This window comes from Zalophus californianus, chromosome 15 (genome assembly GCF_009762305.2).
Source record: "Zalophus californianus isolate mZalCal1 chromosome 15, mZalCal1.pri.v2, whole genome shotgun sequence".
NCBI classification, from domain to species: domain Eukaryota; kingdom Metazoa; phylum Chordata; class Mammalia; order Carnivora; family Otariidae; genus Zalophus; species Zalophus californianus.
This window is the reverse complement of record NC_045609.1, coordinates 11,287,994-11,307,805: the sequence shown is the minus strand read 5'-3', so window position 1 is coordinate 11,307,805 and position 19,812 is coordinate 11,287,994. Positions and strand designations below refer to the sequence as shown.

The following is a 19,812-nucleotide window of genomic DNA, read 5'->3' as shown; positions in this document are numbered from 1 at the left end:
GGCTATCACTTGTTTTCATAGTAAAATATATATTCAGTGAAGACAATTTGTGAAATTGAGAAGCAGAAAAAGAAAGAGCAATGAGTTTTAAAAAATCCCACCATTCTGTAACTTTTATTTTGCATTCTGTAACCTTTTTTTTTTACATTCTGTCACTTTTTTAATTAAAAAAATTTCTAATGCTTTCCTAGGTTTAGAAATAAATCATATGCTGTATCTTTCATAAAATACTTATTATGAATATTTTTTCTATATATTAATGAACCTTTGAAAACCAGATTCAAAGACTAAATATTACATCTCAAGGGAAAAAACATACATCTATCGTGCACTCAGTATTCTCTGATCATAAATGCAGCCATAGCGAACACTTTGGGACATGAATCTCTGTGGGCAACCCAAGTTACTTGTTTTCTTTTTTTTTTTTAAATGAAAATATCTCAACCTACAGAAAAGTTCAGATATTAGTATAACAAACACCCAAAGATCTATGCAGGGATTTCTAGCTTCACTTATAGGGTAGGGATTCCTTCTACATGTAAAGTGACTAGCAAGAAATAAGTCTTTACAATCTGAAATGTTTCTCTCTTGGTATCCCCTAGTTTATGTCAAATGGGTGTTCGATTTGCCGATTTGTGCAAATGTGGCTCAAGCTGTCTCAGGTCTATTGTGTTTATCCAGTCCTTTCCTTTGATTCCTTTGGGGACACTTATTTTAAACAATTTCCCTTGACTGATGCTTCAAGACCTGTCACAGCTGCAGACACAGCTGTGGGTTTTAGTTTTAAGTAGAAACTCATCATCCACACTTCCTTGCACACAGCTGGGTGTGTTCTTGCTTCCTGGTCGGTAACACTATTCTACAACCATTTATTTGCATATATATCGTGATGAATACAAACTGAGTGAGATCGTTATGAATTATAGGATGCAGTTTTTACTGTCTCATGCTATTTTGAGGGTTATATATTGCTTTTATTGTCACTAATTTCAACAAGGGAAGAAGTATAAATCATAATGGTAGACAATTGCTAGTTTTTTCTTAGGATCCACTGCTTTTTTGATCCGTAAATTAGATCCTCTGCTCTGTAGTCTGTTTTCCAATACTGACCTTGTTTATTGTACTGACTACTTGAATTTCTGTGTGAAATATTCTAGAAGGAAATGAAGAGTACATAAACATCCCTCCACATACCCTCCACACTGAAAAATTTCATCTCAGCCCCTTGCTAAAGACAATTGATTCCAAGGAATTCAAAGAAACAATGATTGTTTATAATTATTTAATTATAAATAATTTAATTTCTATTGTTATAATTAAATATAATATATTGTTATAATTAAATTATAATTAAATAATTAAACAATTATTCAGTAGTGGAAAGATTTACTAAACCTGCCACACATTAGATTAGCTGATGAAGTATTTTGATATTTGCCCCTATTGCATATAGCTATTGCTTTTGATTTAGTTTCTTATTTATTTTTAACTTATACTTTGATTTCATATCTTAATTATTTAGGTCAGACGTGAATTGCCTTACTTAATCTATAATGGCAGTGACATCAAAGGGAAAGGGACGGATGGGAGGAGTTTCAGTGGGATTTTTAGCAACTACTTGTGAAAATTTATTTATATATGTTTTTTACGTGTTTTCTACACTTAGTTCTAGTGTACCCCAGATAAAGGCACAGTTTTCCTCAAAACTCAAAAGCAGCTATAAGTGAATGAAAACTTAAAAATGTTGCCTTTAATCTTTTTTCCTTGAGTTATATGTGAAGAAATCTGTGGCTCAGGCTGTGCTCAGTACTTTGCGTGTTTCAAATGCTTGTTCTAGGTTGAAGAGCAACCCACTTTGGCATTTACATCTTTCTTACCTTCCCTCTATGAGGGAGTCCCATGCGTTCCTGAGCTAAGAGGCTGTGGGTGGGGGAGGTCCCTCTATTATTGACCACCCTGAGATCCCTGGAGGACTGGGGGCTACTGGGCACTTACCTCTTTTCACAGAAGTCCAGGGTGAAAGAAGGGTCTTATCTAGGGGCCGCATTTAGTAAATTATGATCAAACCCTGGTCTTCTGACCCTTACCTTTTAATACTTAGCATCAGTGGTCTCTTTTCTCCGAATATTGTTTGACCTTGTGCCACCGTCTCCCAAAGACAAGAGTAATGGAGCAGTGCTTTTGGAAATTCCATGCAAACAGGCTGTCGTACGAATGATACTGAAAATTTTATTTATTTATTTTTTCTTCCCAGGATTCATTCCTGTCTGTAGCCTTGGAGTGGCTCAAGTGGGCAGGATGAACTTTGGAAAGGATGTCAGCACCTTGAAATATTTCACCATTTGTGGCTTACAAGAGGGCTATGAGCCATTTGCTGTTAACACCAACAGGGATATTACCATGTGGCTAAGCAAGAGGCTTCCTCAGTTTCTCCAGGTCCCATCAAATCATGAGCATATCGAGGTTTGCTTTTTCTTTAAAATTCAGACCATTGCCAAAAACGAGGGATGAATGTCTTTAATGCATGGGAATTCCCCCTTGGACAATTATTGCCACTTACTTAAAAAGGTGGCCCTAAAGTGCTACATAGTAGTGGAAGCTGAGCACAGCATTAGATTCTGATGTTAAGTACTTTATGAGTACCTGATTAGACTGATTAACAATAATCAATTCTCTTTTTATATAGTCAACACCAGGCTCAATAGGAATAAATATAATTGTAACATGGATTTCCTAAACTGTCCTTGGAATCAGAAGCAGAGCTATGAGTCTGTAACACAGGACTCCCTGCGTTTAATCTTGTCAGTTGCTAAATTATGCCACGCGCGGGCCGTGTTCGGGGTTTGAAAGATGTGACGTCTGTTAGCGATCTTTAGAATCAGGAGGTCGACAGTGTTGATTCACATTTGAACTCTCGCTTCTTCATTTGCTAGGTGACCAGAATAGACGGCACCATAGACAGTTCTCCGTGTTTGAAGGTGACTCAGAAATCCTTCGGTTCTCAGAAGAGCAGCACCGATATCATGTTCTATCGTCTGAGCATGCCTATCGAGTGCGCAGAAGTCTTCTCCAAGACGGTGGCAGGAGGACTCCCAGGCGCCGGCCTCTTTGGGCCCAAGAATGATCTTGAGGACTATGATGCAGATTCTGACTTTGAGGTTCTAATGAAGACTGCTCATGGCCATCTGGTGCCAGATCGAGTTGACAAAGACAAGGAAGCCACAAAACCAGAATTTAATAACCACAAAGATTATGCTCAGGAAAAGCCCTCTCGTCTGAAACAAAGGTCATTGATCCATGCAACATGATTTTAAATGTGTAGTTATTATGCGGGGAGGGGTATACAGGAAAGAGCAAGGGATTTCCCAGTGTCAACTTCCTCCTCCTCCTCCTCTGCGTATAAAGGATTCAACAGGGGACAAGAAAAACAACCTGTTTGCCATCTCGTTTGTTACCACAGACATAATCTATCCCAAGAGTTACTTATTTAAGGCACTTCTTTATTGTGGTAAGAAACGCATAACAAAATTTGCCATTTTAGCCGTTTTTTTTAAGCGTACAGTTGAGTAGTGTCAAGTAGATTCACATTGTTGTGAGACAGGTCTCCAGAACTTTTTCATCTTGAAAAATTGAAACTCTGTACCCATTAAACTACTCTCCTTTCCATCTCCCCACCAGCCTGTGGTCATCAGTGTTCTACTTTTTATTTCTACGAATCTGACCACTTTATGAAGCGGAATCATACTGTGTTGTTTTTTGTTTTTTTTTTTTTTCTGTGTGCGATTGACTTAACTCACTTAGCGTAATGTCCTCAAAGTTCATCCACGTTGCTGCATGTGTCAGAACTTCCTTCCTTTATAAGGCTGAATATTATCCCATTGAGTACAGACACATTTTGTTTATCCATCCATCCATCGATGGACTTTGGATTGATTCTGCGTCTTGGCTATTGCAAATAGTGGTGATAAGAACATGCATGTATGAATATATTTTCAAGGCCCTACTTCAAATTATTCTGGATATACACCCAGAAGTGGAATTGCTGCTAGTTCTGTTTTTAAGTTTTTGAGGAACCTTCATACTATTTTCCATAGCAGTTGCACCATTTTATATTCCCACCAACAGTGCACAAGGGTTCCAGTTTCTGCACATTCTTAGCAACCCCTGTTACTTTCCGATTTTTTGATAATGGCCATCCTAATGGCTGTGAAGTGACATCTCTGCTGTGGTTTTGATTTGCGTTTCCCTGATGATTAATCATGTTGAGTATCTTTTCATACGCTTGTAGGCCATTTGTGGATCATCTTTGGAGAAATGTCTTTTCAGGTTCTTTGCCCCCCCTTTTTTTATTGGGTTATTTGCTTCTTTGTTGTTGAGTTCTAGGAGTTCTTTGTATATTCTGGATATTAACCCCTTATCAGATATATTATTTACAAGTATTTTCTCCTAAGAGTTAGTTTTTTTTTAATTTTTTATTGTTATGTGAATCACCATACATCACGTCATTAGTTTTTGATGTAGTGTTCCGTGATTCATTGTTTGCATGTAACACCCAGTGCTCCATGCAGAACGTGCCCTCCTAAGAGTTAGTTTTTAAGATGTTTATATTTTTGTTCTTGGTTGAAACTTAGAGAGTATTCTAGAGGATTCTCTCCAAGTAGTATTTTTTCATCGACAAGAAGGCAAGTTATTTTAGCATCCTTTTTTGCACTAAATCCTTATTTCTCAACCTCGGCATGATCAGTGCTCTGGGTCAGATAATTATTTGTTATGAGCGTCTGCCCTGTTAAGGATATTTAGTAGCATCCCTGGCCTCCACCCATTTAGATGTCAGGGGCCCACACCCCCGGCTGCATCAACCAGAAATGTCTCCAGATAGTACCAGATGTCCTCTGGGGAGCAAAATCACCCTTGTTTCGAACCACTCTACTAACATGATTATATGCTCATGTTCCAGTGAGGCAGAACATTTTAATGTTGCTTATTCTTAGTGCTGTAATATATTTCAGATTTTTGCTTAGAAGAACAAAGCCAGATTACAGCACGAGCCATTCTGCAAGACTCACTGAAGATGTCCTTGCAGATGATCGGGATGATTACGATTATTTGATGCAAACATCCACGGTATGAGGTTGCAGCTTTTGTCACTTACTCCTCTTTGTCACTTATTATGTGTTGCATTTCAAAGAGTTCATTTTCATTCATCCTATTTAGTCAGCTTATTTTAAAATAATTATTTGCTTATATTTTGGGGGCCAAACTTTTGAAAAGCATAGGTATATTCTGACGTATATTATGTACTAAGAGAACTATTTTAGGCAAAATATCCTGATGGTGTGCTTAATCCTGATTTTGCTATCCCGTTTCTTGGAAAAATTTTGATTTCCATTTAATTTTTCCAAGTGCATATGATTTCCTTCATCTTAGTGATATGTCTAAAGGAAGATGATTTAAAATATTGTGTTGGAGGTCACGTTTTGCCATCCACCACTTACCGTTTTTAAAGCAACTTTTCCTAAAATGCCAAATGGGAAAAAATATATAGTTCTGCCCCTCATAGAGTGCCCCCATGTTTGAGCTAGATTTTCACTTATTACTTGTGAACTATTTCAAAGTGATTTTAAGGTGTCAAAATATTATGTTATTGGTGGAAAAGGTGAAGCATATTCAAAGAGGTGGGTGACAGGTATAAAAACTCAGCATTGATAAGTATGCTTCTGTAAACTTAAAGACTATGAAACTTACCTGCCTAAATGGATTATTTTTCTACATAAGTGTACTATATATATGTACACACACATTTGTATGTATGTTATGGATGTACATAAAACTTACATACTTACGAGTATAATAAAGCCTCACATCACTTAGAATGTTTGCTCTGATAAAATCTTTTCTCTTTTTCCCATTATTTGTGATTTAATTTCCCTTCGCTCTGTTTTCAGACCTACCTCACAGTGTCAGTTCTTTGTACCTGTAACATTTGAATTAGGCCAAATGATTTTAAACCAAGAAATACAGTCTTAGGCAGTTCAAAGACATTGCCTATCAAAGTTTTGTTTCTTCTTACTTTGCCAACACTTGGTTTTACTGTCTTGACAGTACTATTACTCAGTGAGAATCTTTCCTGGCCAAGAACCTACTAATGTCTGGGTAGGCTGGATTACATCAGATTTCCATCAATATGATACAGGCTTTGACTTGGACAGAGTCCGTACAGTAACCGTTACTCTAGGAGACGAAAAGGGAAAAGTGCATGAAAGGTCGGTTTTTCTCAATTTTCTTTTTACATGAATGATATCTGACGAAAATGTTGATGAACTTAGGTGTTTTGTTTCCCCCCCACCTTGGGTTTCATGTCCAGGATAATATTGTATTTATAGGAACAATATCATCAAACCATTCATGTCGGTTCCTTTTTGTTACTCCTACAAACCAGTAAGGAATCTGAATATATTAAAAGTGAAAAACATTATAAAAGTAAGAGCAGTGCATCTTTTTTTGGGTAAAAATCGTATATTCCTTCAGGTGACACTGTGTGTGACTAACAGTTTGGGTTACCCGTCCTTAGCCTTTGTTTTTGGGATTAGGAATGGGTGAATGTGAGATCTCTGTGGTCTGAAATGTGTCTTGGGAACTGGTTATGTGGTGGGGAGAAAAAAGTGAAGAGAATATGGGCTAGTAGTTGAGACCAGGTGGATGCATTTGAACTCAGACTGAGGAGCAGTGGGTTCTTTCCTCAGCTTTGCCATTGACTCGCTGTGTGGCTTTGGGTAAGTCACTTACACTTTCTGTGCCATCCTTTTTCATTTGTAAGACAAAACCAAACTCAAACCAAACCTTCAAAAAAGTGAAGAAGGCTATCTTCCTTGCAGAATAAGACAAGAGAAGATCTGACCATTTGCATCTACCTTTTGTGCCCATGCATCCTCTCTGATCTGCTGTGACAGGTCTCATAGAAAAAGTCCTCTATAACCTTGCTTCTCTTCTCTACCTGCACCATCATTTGTGATGACTGGAAGCTCACTCCCCTGCCTTCAGGTTGTAACCCTGGAGTCCTGGAGACAGTGGGCGAAGCCAAAATCTCCAGTCAAGAGTGCTTGATATTTCAGTATGGGGGTCCCAAACCACCTGTCTCTGGGAATATTCTTGCAGGACACAGCTGATTTTTCAGAGATGGCAATAGTATAAGGAAATAACCCAACAGTGGGGATGGGATACCCGAGAGATGATTTTAGCATAAGAAATAAGAGGGTAGGGAAGGGTTGTCGAATCTCACGTAACTAGGGCGAAGAAACAGAGCCAACTTGATGATTCCGAAACTGACTTTATCTCAGTCTCCTTTTTCTTTTCCTCCTACTTGCCTGCCTTTGACTTTTTTTTTTTTGATCGTTTCATGAACACATGCACTCTGTTGTGGCAGAGAAAGGGAAGGAGGCAAAGCTCAAATCACGTTTATTACCATCTCTGGTAAAGGTTTCGGTGAGGGTGAAACAAGGGTTTGTTGTTAATATCACTTATTTTAATGCATATTCTAGCTAATTCTTTCTCTCATAACAGATCACCGGAAATTGTCCACAAAGGGACATAATTTTAGCCAAATTTTAAATATACTGAATCACTGATGGCTCATGTAGAATTTGCCTCAGGATTTTGATAGTGTTTGGAAATGAATGCTTCTCATCCATGAACAAGTGGTTTAAAAAGAAAAAAAAAACCCTTTGAGAATGAAAATTGCAAATTTGGATGATTATTAAATAGTTAAACTTTTTTGAACCTCAGAAAAAGGTCCAGTTTGGTTTGAGTTTTTGGAGGGAAGGTGCAGGTCAGTTTTTACTTGGTTCCAACTTGTTGACCTGTCTCCATTAGGTGCGAAATTCAGAGACGTGTAAGACCTGATTCAGAATGTCCACGAAGTCAATGGAGTTTTGCTCAGAGTCACAGAATCAGGCCCATTGTGCACCTCTCCCATTACAGCATGAGCTTGTTGCTTGCGCAGCATAATTTAGGTTTAGTTTGCAAGATATACATGCTTTCTCTCATGTCTGTGGTCGTACGAAGATGAAATGTGTTTCTTTGTTTTTTTTTGTTTGTTTTTTGTTTTTTTTTTGAAATTCAGCATCAAACGCAGCAACTGCTATATGGTGTGTGCGGGTGAGAGCATGAGCCCCGGGCAAGGACGCAACAACAATGGCCTGGAGATCGGGTGTGTGGTGGACGCCGCCAGTGGGCTGCTCACGTTCACTGCCAACGGCAAGGAGCTGGGCACGTACTACCAGGTCTGTGGGCAGAGATGGTGGCGTGCTTCCAGAAAGAAAGCCTTTTCTCCCCATGAGAGGAAAAACACACTTTAGACCAAAAAGTACATCAGAAATTAGAAGAAAATTTATTTATGGGGCGCCTGGGTGGCTCAGTCGGTTAAGCCTCGACTCTTGATTTTGGCTCAGGTCATGATCTCAAGGTCATGGAGTTGAGCCCTGGGTCAGGCTCCCTGCTCAGCAGGGAGTCTGCTTAGGATTCTCTCTCTCCCTCTGCCCCTCCCGCTTGCATGCGATCCCTCTCTCTCAAATAAATTAAAATCTTAAAAAAAAAAAAAGAAAGTAGAATAAAATGAAAACAGATGAGTTTATTTCTGCCCTTTTCATCTCTGTTTGAATAATAACAGTGCCTTTCAGAGGAAACAGTGCATTCCTCTGGAAATGTTCATATGATAATGCCGTTAAATAATCCAAATCATTATTGAAAGGGGATATCTGTCTGAGAGAATGCAAGTGTCCAGTCCCCTTCTGTAAAGTGTCCCTTAGTCGTTATAAAGAAAATATTTTTTCTTTGTGTTTTTCGTTGCCTGATCTTACCAAATTTATTTGTTTGTTTAAGGTGGAGCCAAGTACAAAATTATTTCCTGCAGTGTTTGCACAAGCTACAAGTCCCAATGTTTTCCAGTTTGAGTTGGGAAGAATAAAGGTGAGAAAGACTCGTTGCTGATATTATATTTGGGGTCTTTCTATTAGGGAATAGCACTTATTTCTTTAAATGAATTCAGTATTTTTTTTTTTAGTACTGATATCAGTTACATAAATGATCCTTTGAAAGAAAGGTAAGCCATGCTCGAAAGTTCTGTCATCTCCTTCAGGTCACTGGGGCAACGAAATTAATTAGAAAGGGTTTCTGCAACAATTTAAAGCATTTACTAATTCATTAAAATAGTTAAGAACAAAGAAGGGCTTCTCTGTGGTCATCATAAATATATTATTCAAGAAAACTAGGCTTATATGGAACAAAAATGCCAAATAACATACCATTCGATAATCATTGAACTCACAGGTGAGCTAGTAAATGGGCTTAAAGACACAAAACTGCTACATACTGGTAAGTGCTAGAAGAGTGCAGGTGTACACTACTGTGGGAACAAGTGGAAGAACAAAGAAGTTGGAGGTTGGACCGGGTGGACCAGGTAAAGCTAAAGGAAGAGGGGACATGTAGGTTGACTCTTTTTTTTTCTCTTTAATTTTTTTATTGTTATGTTAATCACCATACATTACATCATTAGTTTTTGATGCAGTGTTCCATGATTCATTGTTTGTGCACAACCCCCAGTGCTCCATGCAGAACGTGCCCTCCCCAATACCCATCACCAGGCCAACCCACTCCCCCCCTCCCAGAACCCTCAGTTTGTTTCTCAGAGTCCATCATCTCTCCTGGTTCGTCTCCCCCTCTGATTTCCCACCCTTCATTCTTCCCCTCCTGCTGTCTTCTTTTTTTTTTTTTTCTTAACATATGTTGCATTATTTGTTTCACAGGTACAGATCCGTGATTCAACAGTCTTGCACAATTCACAGCGCTCACCATAGCGCATACCCTCCCCAATGTCTATCACCCAGCCACCCCGTCCCTCCCACCCCCCAACCACTCCAGCAACCCTCAGTTTGTTTCCTGAGATTAAGAATTCCTCATATCAGTGAGGTCATATGATACATGTCTTTCTCTGATTGACTTATTTCACTCAGCATAACACCCTCCAGTTCCATCCACGTCGTTGCAAATGGCAAGATCTCATTCCTTTTGATGGCTGCATAATATTCCATTGTGTATATATACCACTTCTTCTTTAGCCATTCATCTGTCGATGGACATCTTGGCTCTTTCCACAGTTTCGCTATTGTGGACATTGCTGCTATAAACATTGCGGTGCACGTACCCCTTCAGATCCCTGCATTTGTATCTTTGGGGTAAATACCCAGTAGTGCAATTGCTGGATCCTATGGTAGCTCTATTTTCAACTTTTTGAGGAACCTCCACACTGTTTTCCAGAGGGGTTGCACCAGCTTGCATTCCCACCAACAGTGTAGGACGGTTCCCCTTTCTCCGCATCCCCGCCAACATCTGTCGTTTCCTGACTTGTTAATTTTAGCCATTCTGACTGGTGTGAGGTGGTATCTCATTGAGGTTTTGATTTGGATTTCCCTGATGCCGAGCGATGTGGAGCACTTTTTCATGTGTCTTTTGGCCATTTGGATGTCTTCTTTGGAAAAAAGTACAGACATTTTGGGTCTTCTGCCCATTTCTTGATTGGATTATTTGTTCTTTGGGTGTTGAGTTTGGTAAGTTCTTTATAGATTTTGGATACTAGCCCTTTATCTGATAGGTCATTTGCAAATATTTTCTCCCATTCTGTTGCTTGTCTTTTGGTTTTGTGGACTGTTTCTTTTGCTGTGCAAAAGCTTTTTATCTTGATGAAATCCCAGTAGTTCATTTTTGCCCTTGCTTCCCTTGCCTTTGGCGATGTTTCTAGGAAGAAGTTACTGCGGCTGAGGTCAAAGACGTTGCTGCCTGTGTTCTCCTTTAGGATTTTGATGGACTCCTGTCTCACGTTTAGGTCTTTCAACCCTTTGGAGTCTATTTTTGTGTGTGGTGTAAGGAAATGGTCCCGTTTCATTCTTCTGCATGTGGCTGTCCAATTTTCCCAACACCATTTGTTGAAGAGACTGTCTTTTTTCCATTGGACATTCTTTCCTGCTTTGTTGAAGAGTAGTTGACCATAGAGTTCAGGGTCCATTTCTGGGCTCTCTATTCTGTTCCATTGATCTATGTGTCTGTTTTTGTGCCAGTACCATACTGTCTTGATGATGACAGCTTTGTAATAGAGCTGGAAGTCCGGAATTGTGATGCCGCCAGCTTTGCTTTTTTTTTTTCAACATTCCTCTGGCTATTCGGGGTCTTTTCTGGTTCCATACAAATTTTAGGAGTATTTGTTCCATTTCTTTGAAAAGAGTGGATGGTATTTTGATGGGGATTACATTGAATGTGTGGATTGCTCTAGGTAGCATTGACATCTTCACAACGTTTGTTCTTCTGATCCATGAGCATGGAACATTTTTTCATTTCTTTGTGTCTTCCTCAATTTCTTTCATGAGTATTTTATAGTTTTCTGAGTACAGATCCTTTGTCTCTTTGGTTAGATTTATTCCTAGGTATCTTATGGTTTTGGGTGCAGTTGTAAATGGGGTCGACTCCTTAATTAGTCTCTCTTCTGTCTTGTTGGTGTATAGGAATGCCACTGATTTCTGTGCATTGATTTTATATCCTGCCACTTTACTGAATTCCTGTATGAGTTCTAGCAGTTTTGGGGTGGAGTCTTTTGGATTTTCCATATAAATTATCGTATCATCTGCAAAGAGTGAGAGTTTGACTTCCTCTTTGCCAATTTGGATGCCTTTGATTTCTTTTTGTTGTCTGATTGCTGTGGCTAGGACTTCTAATACTATGTTGAACAGCAGTGGTGATAGTGAACATCCCTGGCGCCTTCCTGACCTTAGGGGGAAAGCTCTCAGTTTTCCCCCATTGAGAATGATATTTGCTGTAGGTTTTTCATAGATGGCTTTGATGATATTGAGGTATGTACCCTCTATCCCTATACTCTGAAGAGTTTTGAGCAAGAAAGGATGCTGTACTTTGTCAAGTGCTTTTTCTGCATCTATTGAGAGGATCATATGATTCTTGTTCTTTCTTTTGCTAATGTATTGTATCACATTGATTGATTTGCGGATGTTGAACCAACCTTGCAGCCCAGGGATAAATCCCACTTGGTCGTGGTGAATAATCCTTTTAAAGTACTGTTGGGTCCTATTGGCTAGTATTTTGGTGAGAATTTTTGCATCCATGTTCATCAAGAATATTGGTCTGTAATTCTCCTTTTTGATGGGGTCTTTGTCTGGTTTGGGGATCAAGGTAATGGTGGCCTCATAAAATGAGTTTGGAAGTTTTCCTTCCATCTCTATTTTTTGGAACAGTTTCAGGAGAATAGCTATTAATTCTTCTTTAAATGTTTGGTAGAATTCCCCTGGGAAGCCATCTGGCACTGGGCTTTTGTTTGTTGGGGGATTTTTGATGATTGCTTCAATTTCCTTAGTGGTTATAGGTCTGTTCATGTTTTCTATTTCTTCCTGGTTCAATTTTGGTAGTTGATACATCTCTGGGAATGCACCCATTTCTACCAGGTTATCTAATTTGCTGGCATAGAGTTGCTCATAGCATGTTCTTATAATTGTTTGTATTTCTTTGGTGTTGGTTGTGATCTCTCCTCTTTCATTCATGATTTTGTTGATTTGGATCATTTCTCTTCTTTTTGATAAGTGTGGCCAGGGGTTTATCAATCTTGTTAATTCTTTCAAAGAACCAGCTCCTAGTTTCGTTGATCTGTTCTACTGTGCTTTTGGTTTCTAGTTCATTGATTTCTGCTCTGATCTTTATTATTTCTCTTCTCCTGCTGGGTTTAGGCTTTATTTGCTGTTCTTTCTCCAGCTCCTTTAGGTGTAGGGTTAGGTTGTGTATTTGAGACCTTTCTTGTTTCTTGAGAACGCCTTGTATTGCTATATACTTTCCTCTCAGGACTGCCTTTGCTGCATCCCAAAGATTTTGAACAGTTGTGTTTTCATTTTCATTGGTTTCCATGAATTTATTTAATTCTTCTTTAATTTCCTAGTTGACCCATTCATTCTTTAATAGGATGCTCTTTAGCCTCCATGTATTTGAGTTCTTTCCAGCTTTCCTCTTGTGGTTGAGTTCTAGTTTCAAAGCATTGTGGTCTGAAAATATGCAGGGCATAATCCCAATCTTTTGGTACCGGTTGAGACCTGATTTGTGACCTAGGATGTGATCTATTCTGGAGAATGTTCCATGGGCACTAGAGAAGAATGTGTATTCCTTTGCTTTGGGATGGAATGATCTGAATATGTCTGTGAAGTCCATTTGGTCCAGTGTGTCATTTAAAGTCTTTATTTCCTTGTTGATCTTTTGCTTAGATGATCTGTCCATTGCAGTGAGGGGGGTGTTCAAGTCCCCCACTATTATTGTATTGCTGTCAATGTGTTTCTTCATTTTTGTTATTAATTGTTTATATAATTGGCTGCTCCTATGTTCGGGGCATAGATATTTACAATTGTTAGATCTTTTTGTTGGATAGACCCTTTAAGTAGGATATAGTGTCCTTCCTCATCTCTTATTGCAGTCTTTGTTTTAAAATCTAATTTGTCTGATATAAGGATTGCCACCCCTGCTTTCTTTTGGTGTCCATTAGCATGGTAAATGGTTTTCCACCCCCTCACTTTCAATCTGGCGGTGCCTTTGGGTCTAAAATGAGTCTCTTGCAGACAGCATATCGATGGGTCTTGTTTTTTCATCCAATCTGATAGCTTGTGTCTTTTGACTGGGGCATTTAGCCCATTTACATTCAGGGTAACTATTGAAAGACATGAATTTAGTGCCATTGTATTGCCTGTAAGGTGACTGTTACTGTATATTGTCTGTATTCCTTTCTCGTCTATACTGCTTTTAGGCTCTCTCTTTGCTTAGAGGACCCCTTTCAATATTTTTTGTAGGGTTGGTTTCGTGTTTGCAAATTCCTTTAGTTTTTGTTTGTCCTGGAAGCTTTTTACCTCTCCTTCTATTTTCAGTGACAGCCTAGCTGGATATAGTGTTCTTGGCTACATATTTTTCTTGTTTAGTGCTCTGAAGATATCTTGCCAGTCCTTTCTGGCCTGCCAGGTCTCTGTGGTTAGGTCTGTTGCCAGTCTAATGTTTCTACCATTGTAGGTTACATATCTCTTCTCCCGAGCTGCTTTCAGGATTTTCTCTTTGTCTCTGAGACTCGTAAGTTTTCATATTAGATGTCGGGGTGTTGACTATTTTTATTGATTTTGAGAGGGGTTCTCTGTGCCTCCTGGATTTTGATCCCTGTTTCCTTCCCCACCTTAGGGAAGTTCTCTGCTATAATTTGCTCCAGTATACCTTCTGCCCCTCTCTCTCTTCTTCTTCTGGGATTCCAATTACTCTAATTTTGTTTCATCTTATGGTATCGCTTTCCTCTCAGATTCTGCCCTCATGATCCAGTAGTTGTTTACCTCTCTTTTTCTCAGCTTCTTTATTTTCCATCATTTGGTTTCTATGTCGCTGATTCTCTCTTCTGCCTCATTTATCCTAGCAGTTAGTGCCCCATTTTTGATTGCACCTCATGAATAGCCTTTTTGATTTCGACTTGGTTAGATTTTAGTTCTTTTATTTCTCCAGAAAGGGTTTCTCTAATAACTTCCATGCTTTGTTCAAACCCAGCTAGTATCTTTAAAGTCATGATTCTGAACTCTAGGTCCGACATCGTACTAATGTCCGTATTAAGTAGGACCTCTTGTTCTTTTTGTTGAGGTGATTTTGTTTGTCTTTTCATGTTGTCCAGAGGAGAATAGATGAATGAGAGAACAAAATGCTAACAGGTTAACAACGTCCCCAGAAAATATACTCCAATCAAATCAGAAAAGACCTGAAACCAGGGGAAAAGAAAGGGAAAGAAAGAGAAAAGAAAGCGAAAACAAAAAAAAGGAAAAAGATAAAAACAAACAAAAACAGAACAAAACAAAACAAAAAAGCCCAGAATATGATCAAATATGATCAGGCTGGTGCATAGATCAGTGCCACACACTAGATTTTGGGTGTATTTTGGTCTGTTAGAAGAAAGTGCCTCCTAAAATTTTAAAGAAAGAAAGACTTATATATGTACAAAATAAGGGTTGATACGATGAAGGGATGGAATATGACTGTAAAGATGAAAATTATAAAAAATTTTAAAAGAATTGATAAGATGTTTGAAAAAAGAAAGGATTTAAAAAAAAAAGGAAAGAAAGAAAAAACGGGGGGGGAGAGAATGTGATCAGGCAGGAGACTAGAACAAAGCCATACATTAGAGTTTTAGGGTATATTTTGATCTCTTAGAAGAAAGTGTATTTCAAAATTTTAAAGAGAGAACAACTTATATATATATATATATATATATATATATATATGCCAAAAATAAGGGTAACTACTATGAAGGGATAGAATATGACTCTAAAAATGAAAAATAAAAATGTTTTTTTAAAAAAAGGGATTGATAAGATGTTGGTTGAAAAAGGGAAAAAGAAAAATTCAAAAAAAAATCGTTGAAAAAAAATTAACTTTGAAAGACTAATGAATCATGGTAAAAAAAAGCCATGAATTCTATGTGCAGTGTTACCCCTAGCGCTGGAGTTCTGCCGTTCTCATTGATCAGTAAACTTGGTCTTGGCTGGCTGTTCGTGCTGATCTTCTGGGGGAGGGGCCTGTTGCCGTGGTTGCCAAATCTCTTTGCTGGAGGCGGAATTGCCCCGCCCTTAACTGGTCCAGGCTAAGCAATTTGCCCGGGTTTACTCTCGGGAGCTTTGTTCCCTGCAAGCTTTCCGTACCACATTGGAGGGCGACAGTGAAAATGGCGGTCTCCCAATCTCCACCTGGAGGAGCCAAGAACTCGGGGCCCTGCTCCTCAGTGCGCCCCCAGAGAAAAGCAGTCGGTCACTCCTGTGTCCCCGGTCTCTGGCCGCCCTCCGTGATCACCCGGCCTGTGACCGAACGTTTCTATCTCTGGCACCCGACCCCGTGTGGAGTCTCCAAATCCAGCAGATCCCTGCGGTGCGCTCCTGTGCCGCTCCCCTGCGGGGAGGAAGGGGAGTCTCTCCGATCTGCCACTTGTTGGGTCCCTGCTGGAGGAGCAGTGGCCCGACTGTGTCGCCGATCACAGTTTATGGCAACTCCGAGCTGAGAGCCCACGCCTCGGCTCCGTCTCTGCAGCCGGCTTCCCCGCTCCAATACCTGGGAGCTCTGCCGCACTCAGGCTCCCCCGGTCTTTCTGTGACCCTGAGGGTCCTGAGACCATACTGTCCTGCAAGGGTTCCACCGCCAGCTTAGCCACTGGAGTGACGTCCCTCAGCAGAGCCAACTTCTAAAAGTTCCGATTTTGTGCTCCACGGCTCTGTCACTTCCCACAAGCAGCTGACGGAGGCCCCCTTCCCCGCCGTCTATCCTCCCAAATATCGCCTCCGATTCACTTCTCTGCACATCCTACCTTCCAGAAAGTGGTCGCTTTTCTGTTCAGAGAGTTGCTGCCATTCTTTTCTTCGATCTCCTGTTGAGTTCGTAGGTGTTCAGAATGGTTTGAACCCTATTCAGCTGAATTCCTGAGACCAGACGAAATCCAGGTTTCTTACTCCTCCGCCATCTTGCTCCGCCCTATGTAGGTTGATTCTTAATCATTGAATAAGAGAGCTCAGAATACATTTAGTAGGATAGGAAAGGCCATTCTGGACAGAGGGTGCAAGAAAGCAAAAGTATGTGAATCACAGTGCCGAAGGTTAAGGAATTCAATGCAACTTTAACCAAGGGTGCCTTCCAGGATGTGGCTGGAGATTATTGTGGATAGAAGGGAGACTGAGTCCAAGCTGGAAAGGCCTTGAATGCCATGCTAAGAAGTTGGCACCTCTTATGTGGACACTGTTGATCCATTGGATACTTGAAGCAGGGGCCTGAATACAATGAAACCTGTTTTGGAAAAATACATTGGCCGTCATGTGGAGGTGGCATTGTGGGGAAGTACCTGCTCTCTCGAGAATGAGAACAGGCAGGAACAATGAGGTACCCCGATTTGATACTGTCTTCATGGGACAAGACGATGAGAGCCGTGGAAGTCATAATGGAGAGAGAATGATAAATGAGAAGATGTTGTAGAGGAGAAATGAATAAAATGTGACAATTAATTGGATTGATAGGATTTGTTGCTGAATTGGATCCAAGTACTCAAGGAGAATGAAGATTCAGGGATTAAATTATTATTATTACTATTTTTTTTTTTTTTAGTTTGGACAAGTAAGGGATGCTAATACAATAAGCCGAAGAGCTTGCTGAAATGCAGGAAGAGGAACTGAATTGAATTTTGCAATTATAAATTTGAAATGCAAGGCACACATCAGGATGCATACCGTAGACAGTTTTACAGGGCTGGCTCGGTGACTTTGGACATTTTTTTCCTTCAACTGTGTGAGCTCAGTTTCTACCTTTGTAAAATGAGATTCTCAGTAGCCACAGGAAGGCAAATATAATATGGACTAAGGAAATCCGTGAGTCTTATTCATTAGGAAGGCTTCCGTGACCTTGGCAGAAGAATTTCAGCGAAATGATGGATGAAGCTATATTATAGCAAATTCAGGACTGAAAATGAGAGAAAGACAGCAAATTTGGATGGTTTTATATATATACACACACACACACACACACATATATATGTGTGTATATATACATGTAATTTATATATTTTATAAATATATATATATATATATATATGTATATATAATTTAACCAAAAAAGTGCTCGTTTCTTAGAACTCTGACTCATGTTGGTCTATTTGACATTTCCGTCTGGGTATGTTACAGACATCGCAAATTAAATACGTCTAAATATGTCCAAAATAGAAATGCGGACCATCATATACCTCCTCCTCCTAACCTTTCCGATCTACCGTCTTCTTCATGTCAGTAAATAGCAAACCCACTTGCTTAGGCCCACAACCTTGAGGTCATGCTTGACTTCTCTCCTTGACATTCCGCATCCCAGTTTCATCTGCCAGCTAATCCCTGGCCCGCGACCTGTCGCCATCGCCCCTTCTGATGATCACACCCATCTCCATCACCATCATTCCTCATCAGATTCCTCCAGTAACCTCTTGATGGGGTCTCCTGAATTCCCCCTTGCCCATCTGTTCATCACACAACAATCTGAGTGACTGTCACTGCTCTCAAATAGAAATCAGATTGTGTCATTCCACTGCTTGAAACCTTCTTTCCCTGAGTACAAAAACCCAAGGTCTCGTGATGGTTCTCAAGTCTAAACAGTCTGCTCTCCTTTTACCTCCTTGACTTCATCTCCTGCTGCTGTCCCCTCCTTCATTCCACTCCAGCCACCCTGGCCTCCAGCTCTTCCTCAAACTTGCCAGGCAGACTTCCTCCTCGGGTCCTTTGCATTGACTGTCCCTTCTGCATGGAAATTTCTTCCCCTCCATGTCCACATGCTTCTTCTTTGGGTCTTTCTTTATCACCTTCTCAGTGACTCCCCTTCTGACTACTCTGTTTATTATTCCTGCCCTGCCTTCTGTTTCCTCCGTCCTGGGTCTGCTGTTGAATCTGCTTTCTGACTTTATTTTTTTTTTTATCTCCAATAAAAAAATGATGGGAGCTGGATGAGAGGAGGGATTTTGTGTGTTCTGTTCATTCAGTGCCTAAAGCAATGCTGGGCCTTTTTTTTTTTTTTACCCCCCATTAGCAGAGGAGAATAGGAAAGTAGCTTGAGGATGAAACCGTGTATAAGTATGCAGTAGACAAGGCTTTATGGGAGAGGGAGACACTGAAGGTAATGGGAAAGGTGAAGTCATTGTTTTTATATGGCCCATAAGAGGTAGGTGGGGGTAGTATCAAGGTCATAAGTGGAAGAATAAGTTTTGGCATAGTAGAGACCTCTCTTTCCTTGAGACTAGACAGAAGGGATTAGGAAGGCTGAAGATGGTATGTATTGGAGGTGGAGGAAGGTGAACGACAAATAAATTGTGTTAATGTCTGATGAATTCTGTTTCCTTCTGTAATGGTCCCATTTATTTGTTGAGCTGTCTCCGGTATACCACCAGCCACTAAAGCCTGATAAACCTGACAGTGAGTGTGTGAGTGGTTGAAGGAGGAGGTGGGTGACAGGGGACAGACAAGGAGAGAGCCAAGTGGATGTAACTCTTTCCGGAGTTGGGCGCCAAAAGCAGGCTGAAGGCTTGCTGGATTTCACCGAGGGCCCAGCTTGGCAAAGAAATATGAAGATTCTGTGGTTATACTTGGTTGCCATTGCGTTCCCAGGTAGCCAGAGAGTGTATAGGAAAGCAATATCCCCAACCAGTTTTAGATACGTTCTCTCATAATATTTTCTCCTCTTGTCCTTGCAGAAGCAACTCAATCCAAGTTCTACTATTTCTTGTATTGACTTTGCTGGATGCGGAGGGTATCTTACTTCCAGTATCTCTCTCTTGTGCAGGACTGTGGTCATTACTTCATTAACCCCCAAAACTGTTAAAAATTAATTCTTTTTCTACTCCCCCATTCCCTAGAATGTGATGCCTCTATCGGCGGGATTATTCAAGAGTGAGCACAAAAATCCTGTGCCACAGTGTCCACCGCGTCTCCACGTGCAATTTCTATCCCATGTCCTGTGGAGCAGGATGCCCAACCAGTTCCTGAAGGTCGATGTCTCTCGAATAAGTGAGCGCCAAGGCTGGCTAGTGCAGTGTTTGGATCCTCTGCAGTTCATGTCTCTTCATATCCCGGAGGAGAACAGGTCAGCCCTGCATGCCCTTTGCTGTCCGATTGGGACCCTTCGGAATTGGGGATGTTGCTGGGGATACAAAAGAAAGCTTAAAAATGTCTAATTTCTTGGGGGCAATGGAGA

At 40.2% G+C, this 19,812-nt stretch overlaps 1 protein-coding gene across 1 annotated transcript in view; it reads left to right on the top strand.

The window, feature by feature from the left end:
- Positions 1-19,812, top strand: part of RYR2 (ryanodine receptor 2) — a 732,757-nt gene that overhangs the window by 499,840 nt on the left and 213,105 nt on the right. The window contains 7 exon segments of the mRNA XM_027588196.2: positions 2,255-2,463; positions 2,934-3,286; positions 5,010-5,124; positions 6,103-6,263; positions 8,120-8,279; positions 8,878-8,964; positions 19,475-19,701. Of these exon segments, the coding sequence (XP_027443997.2) occupies positions 2,255-2,463; positions 2,934-3,286; positions 5,010-5,124; positions 6,103-6,263; positions 8,120-8,279; positions 8,878-8,964; positions 19,475-19,701 (1,312 nt within the window).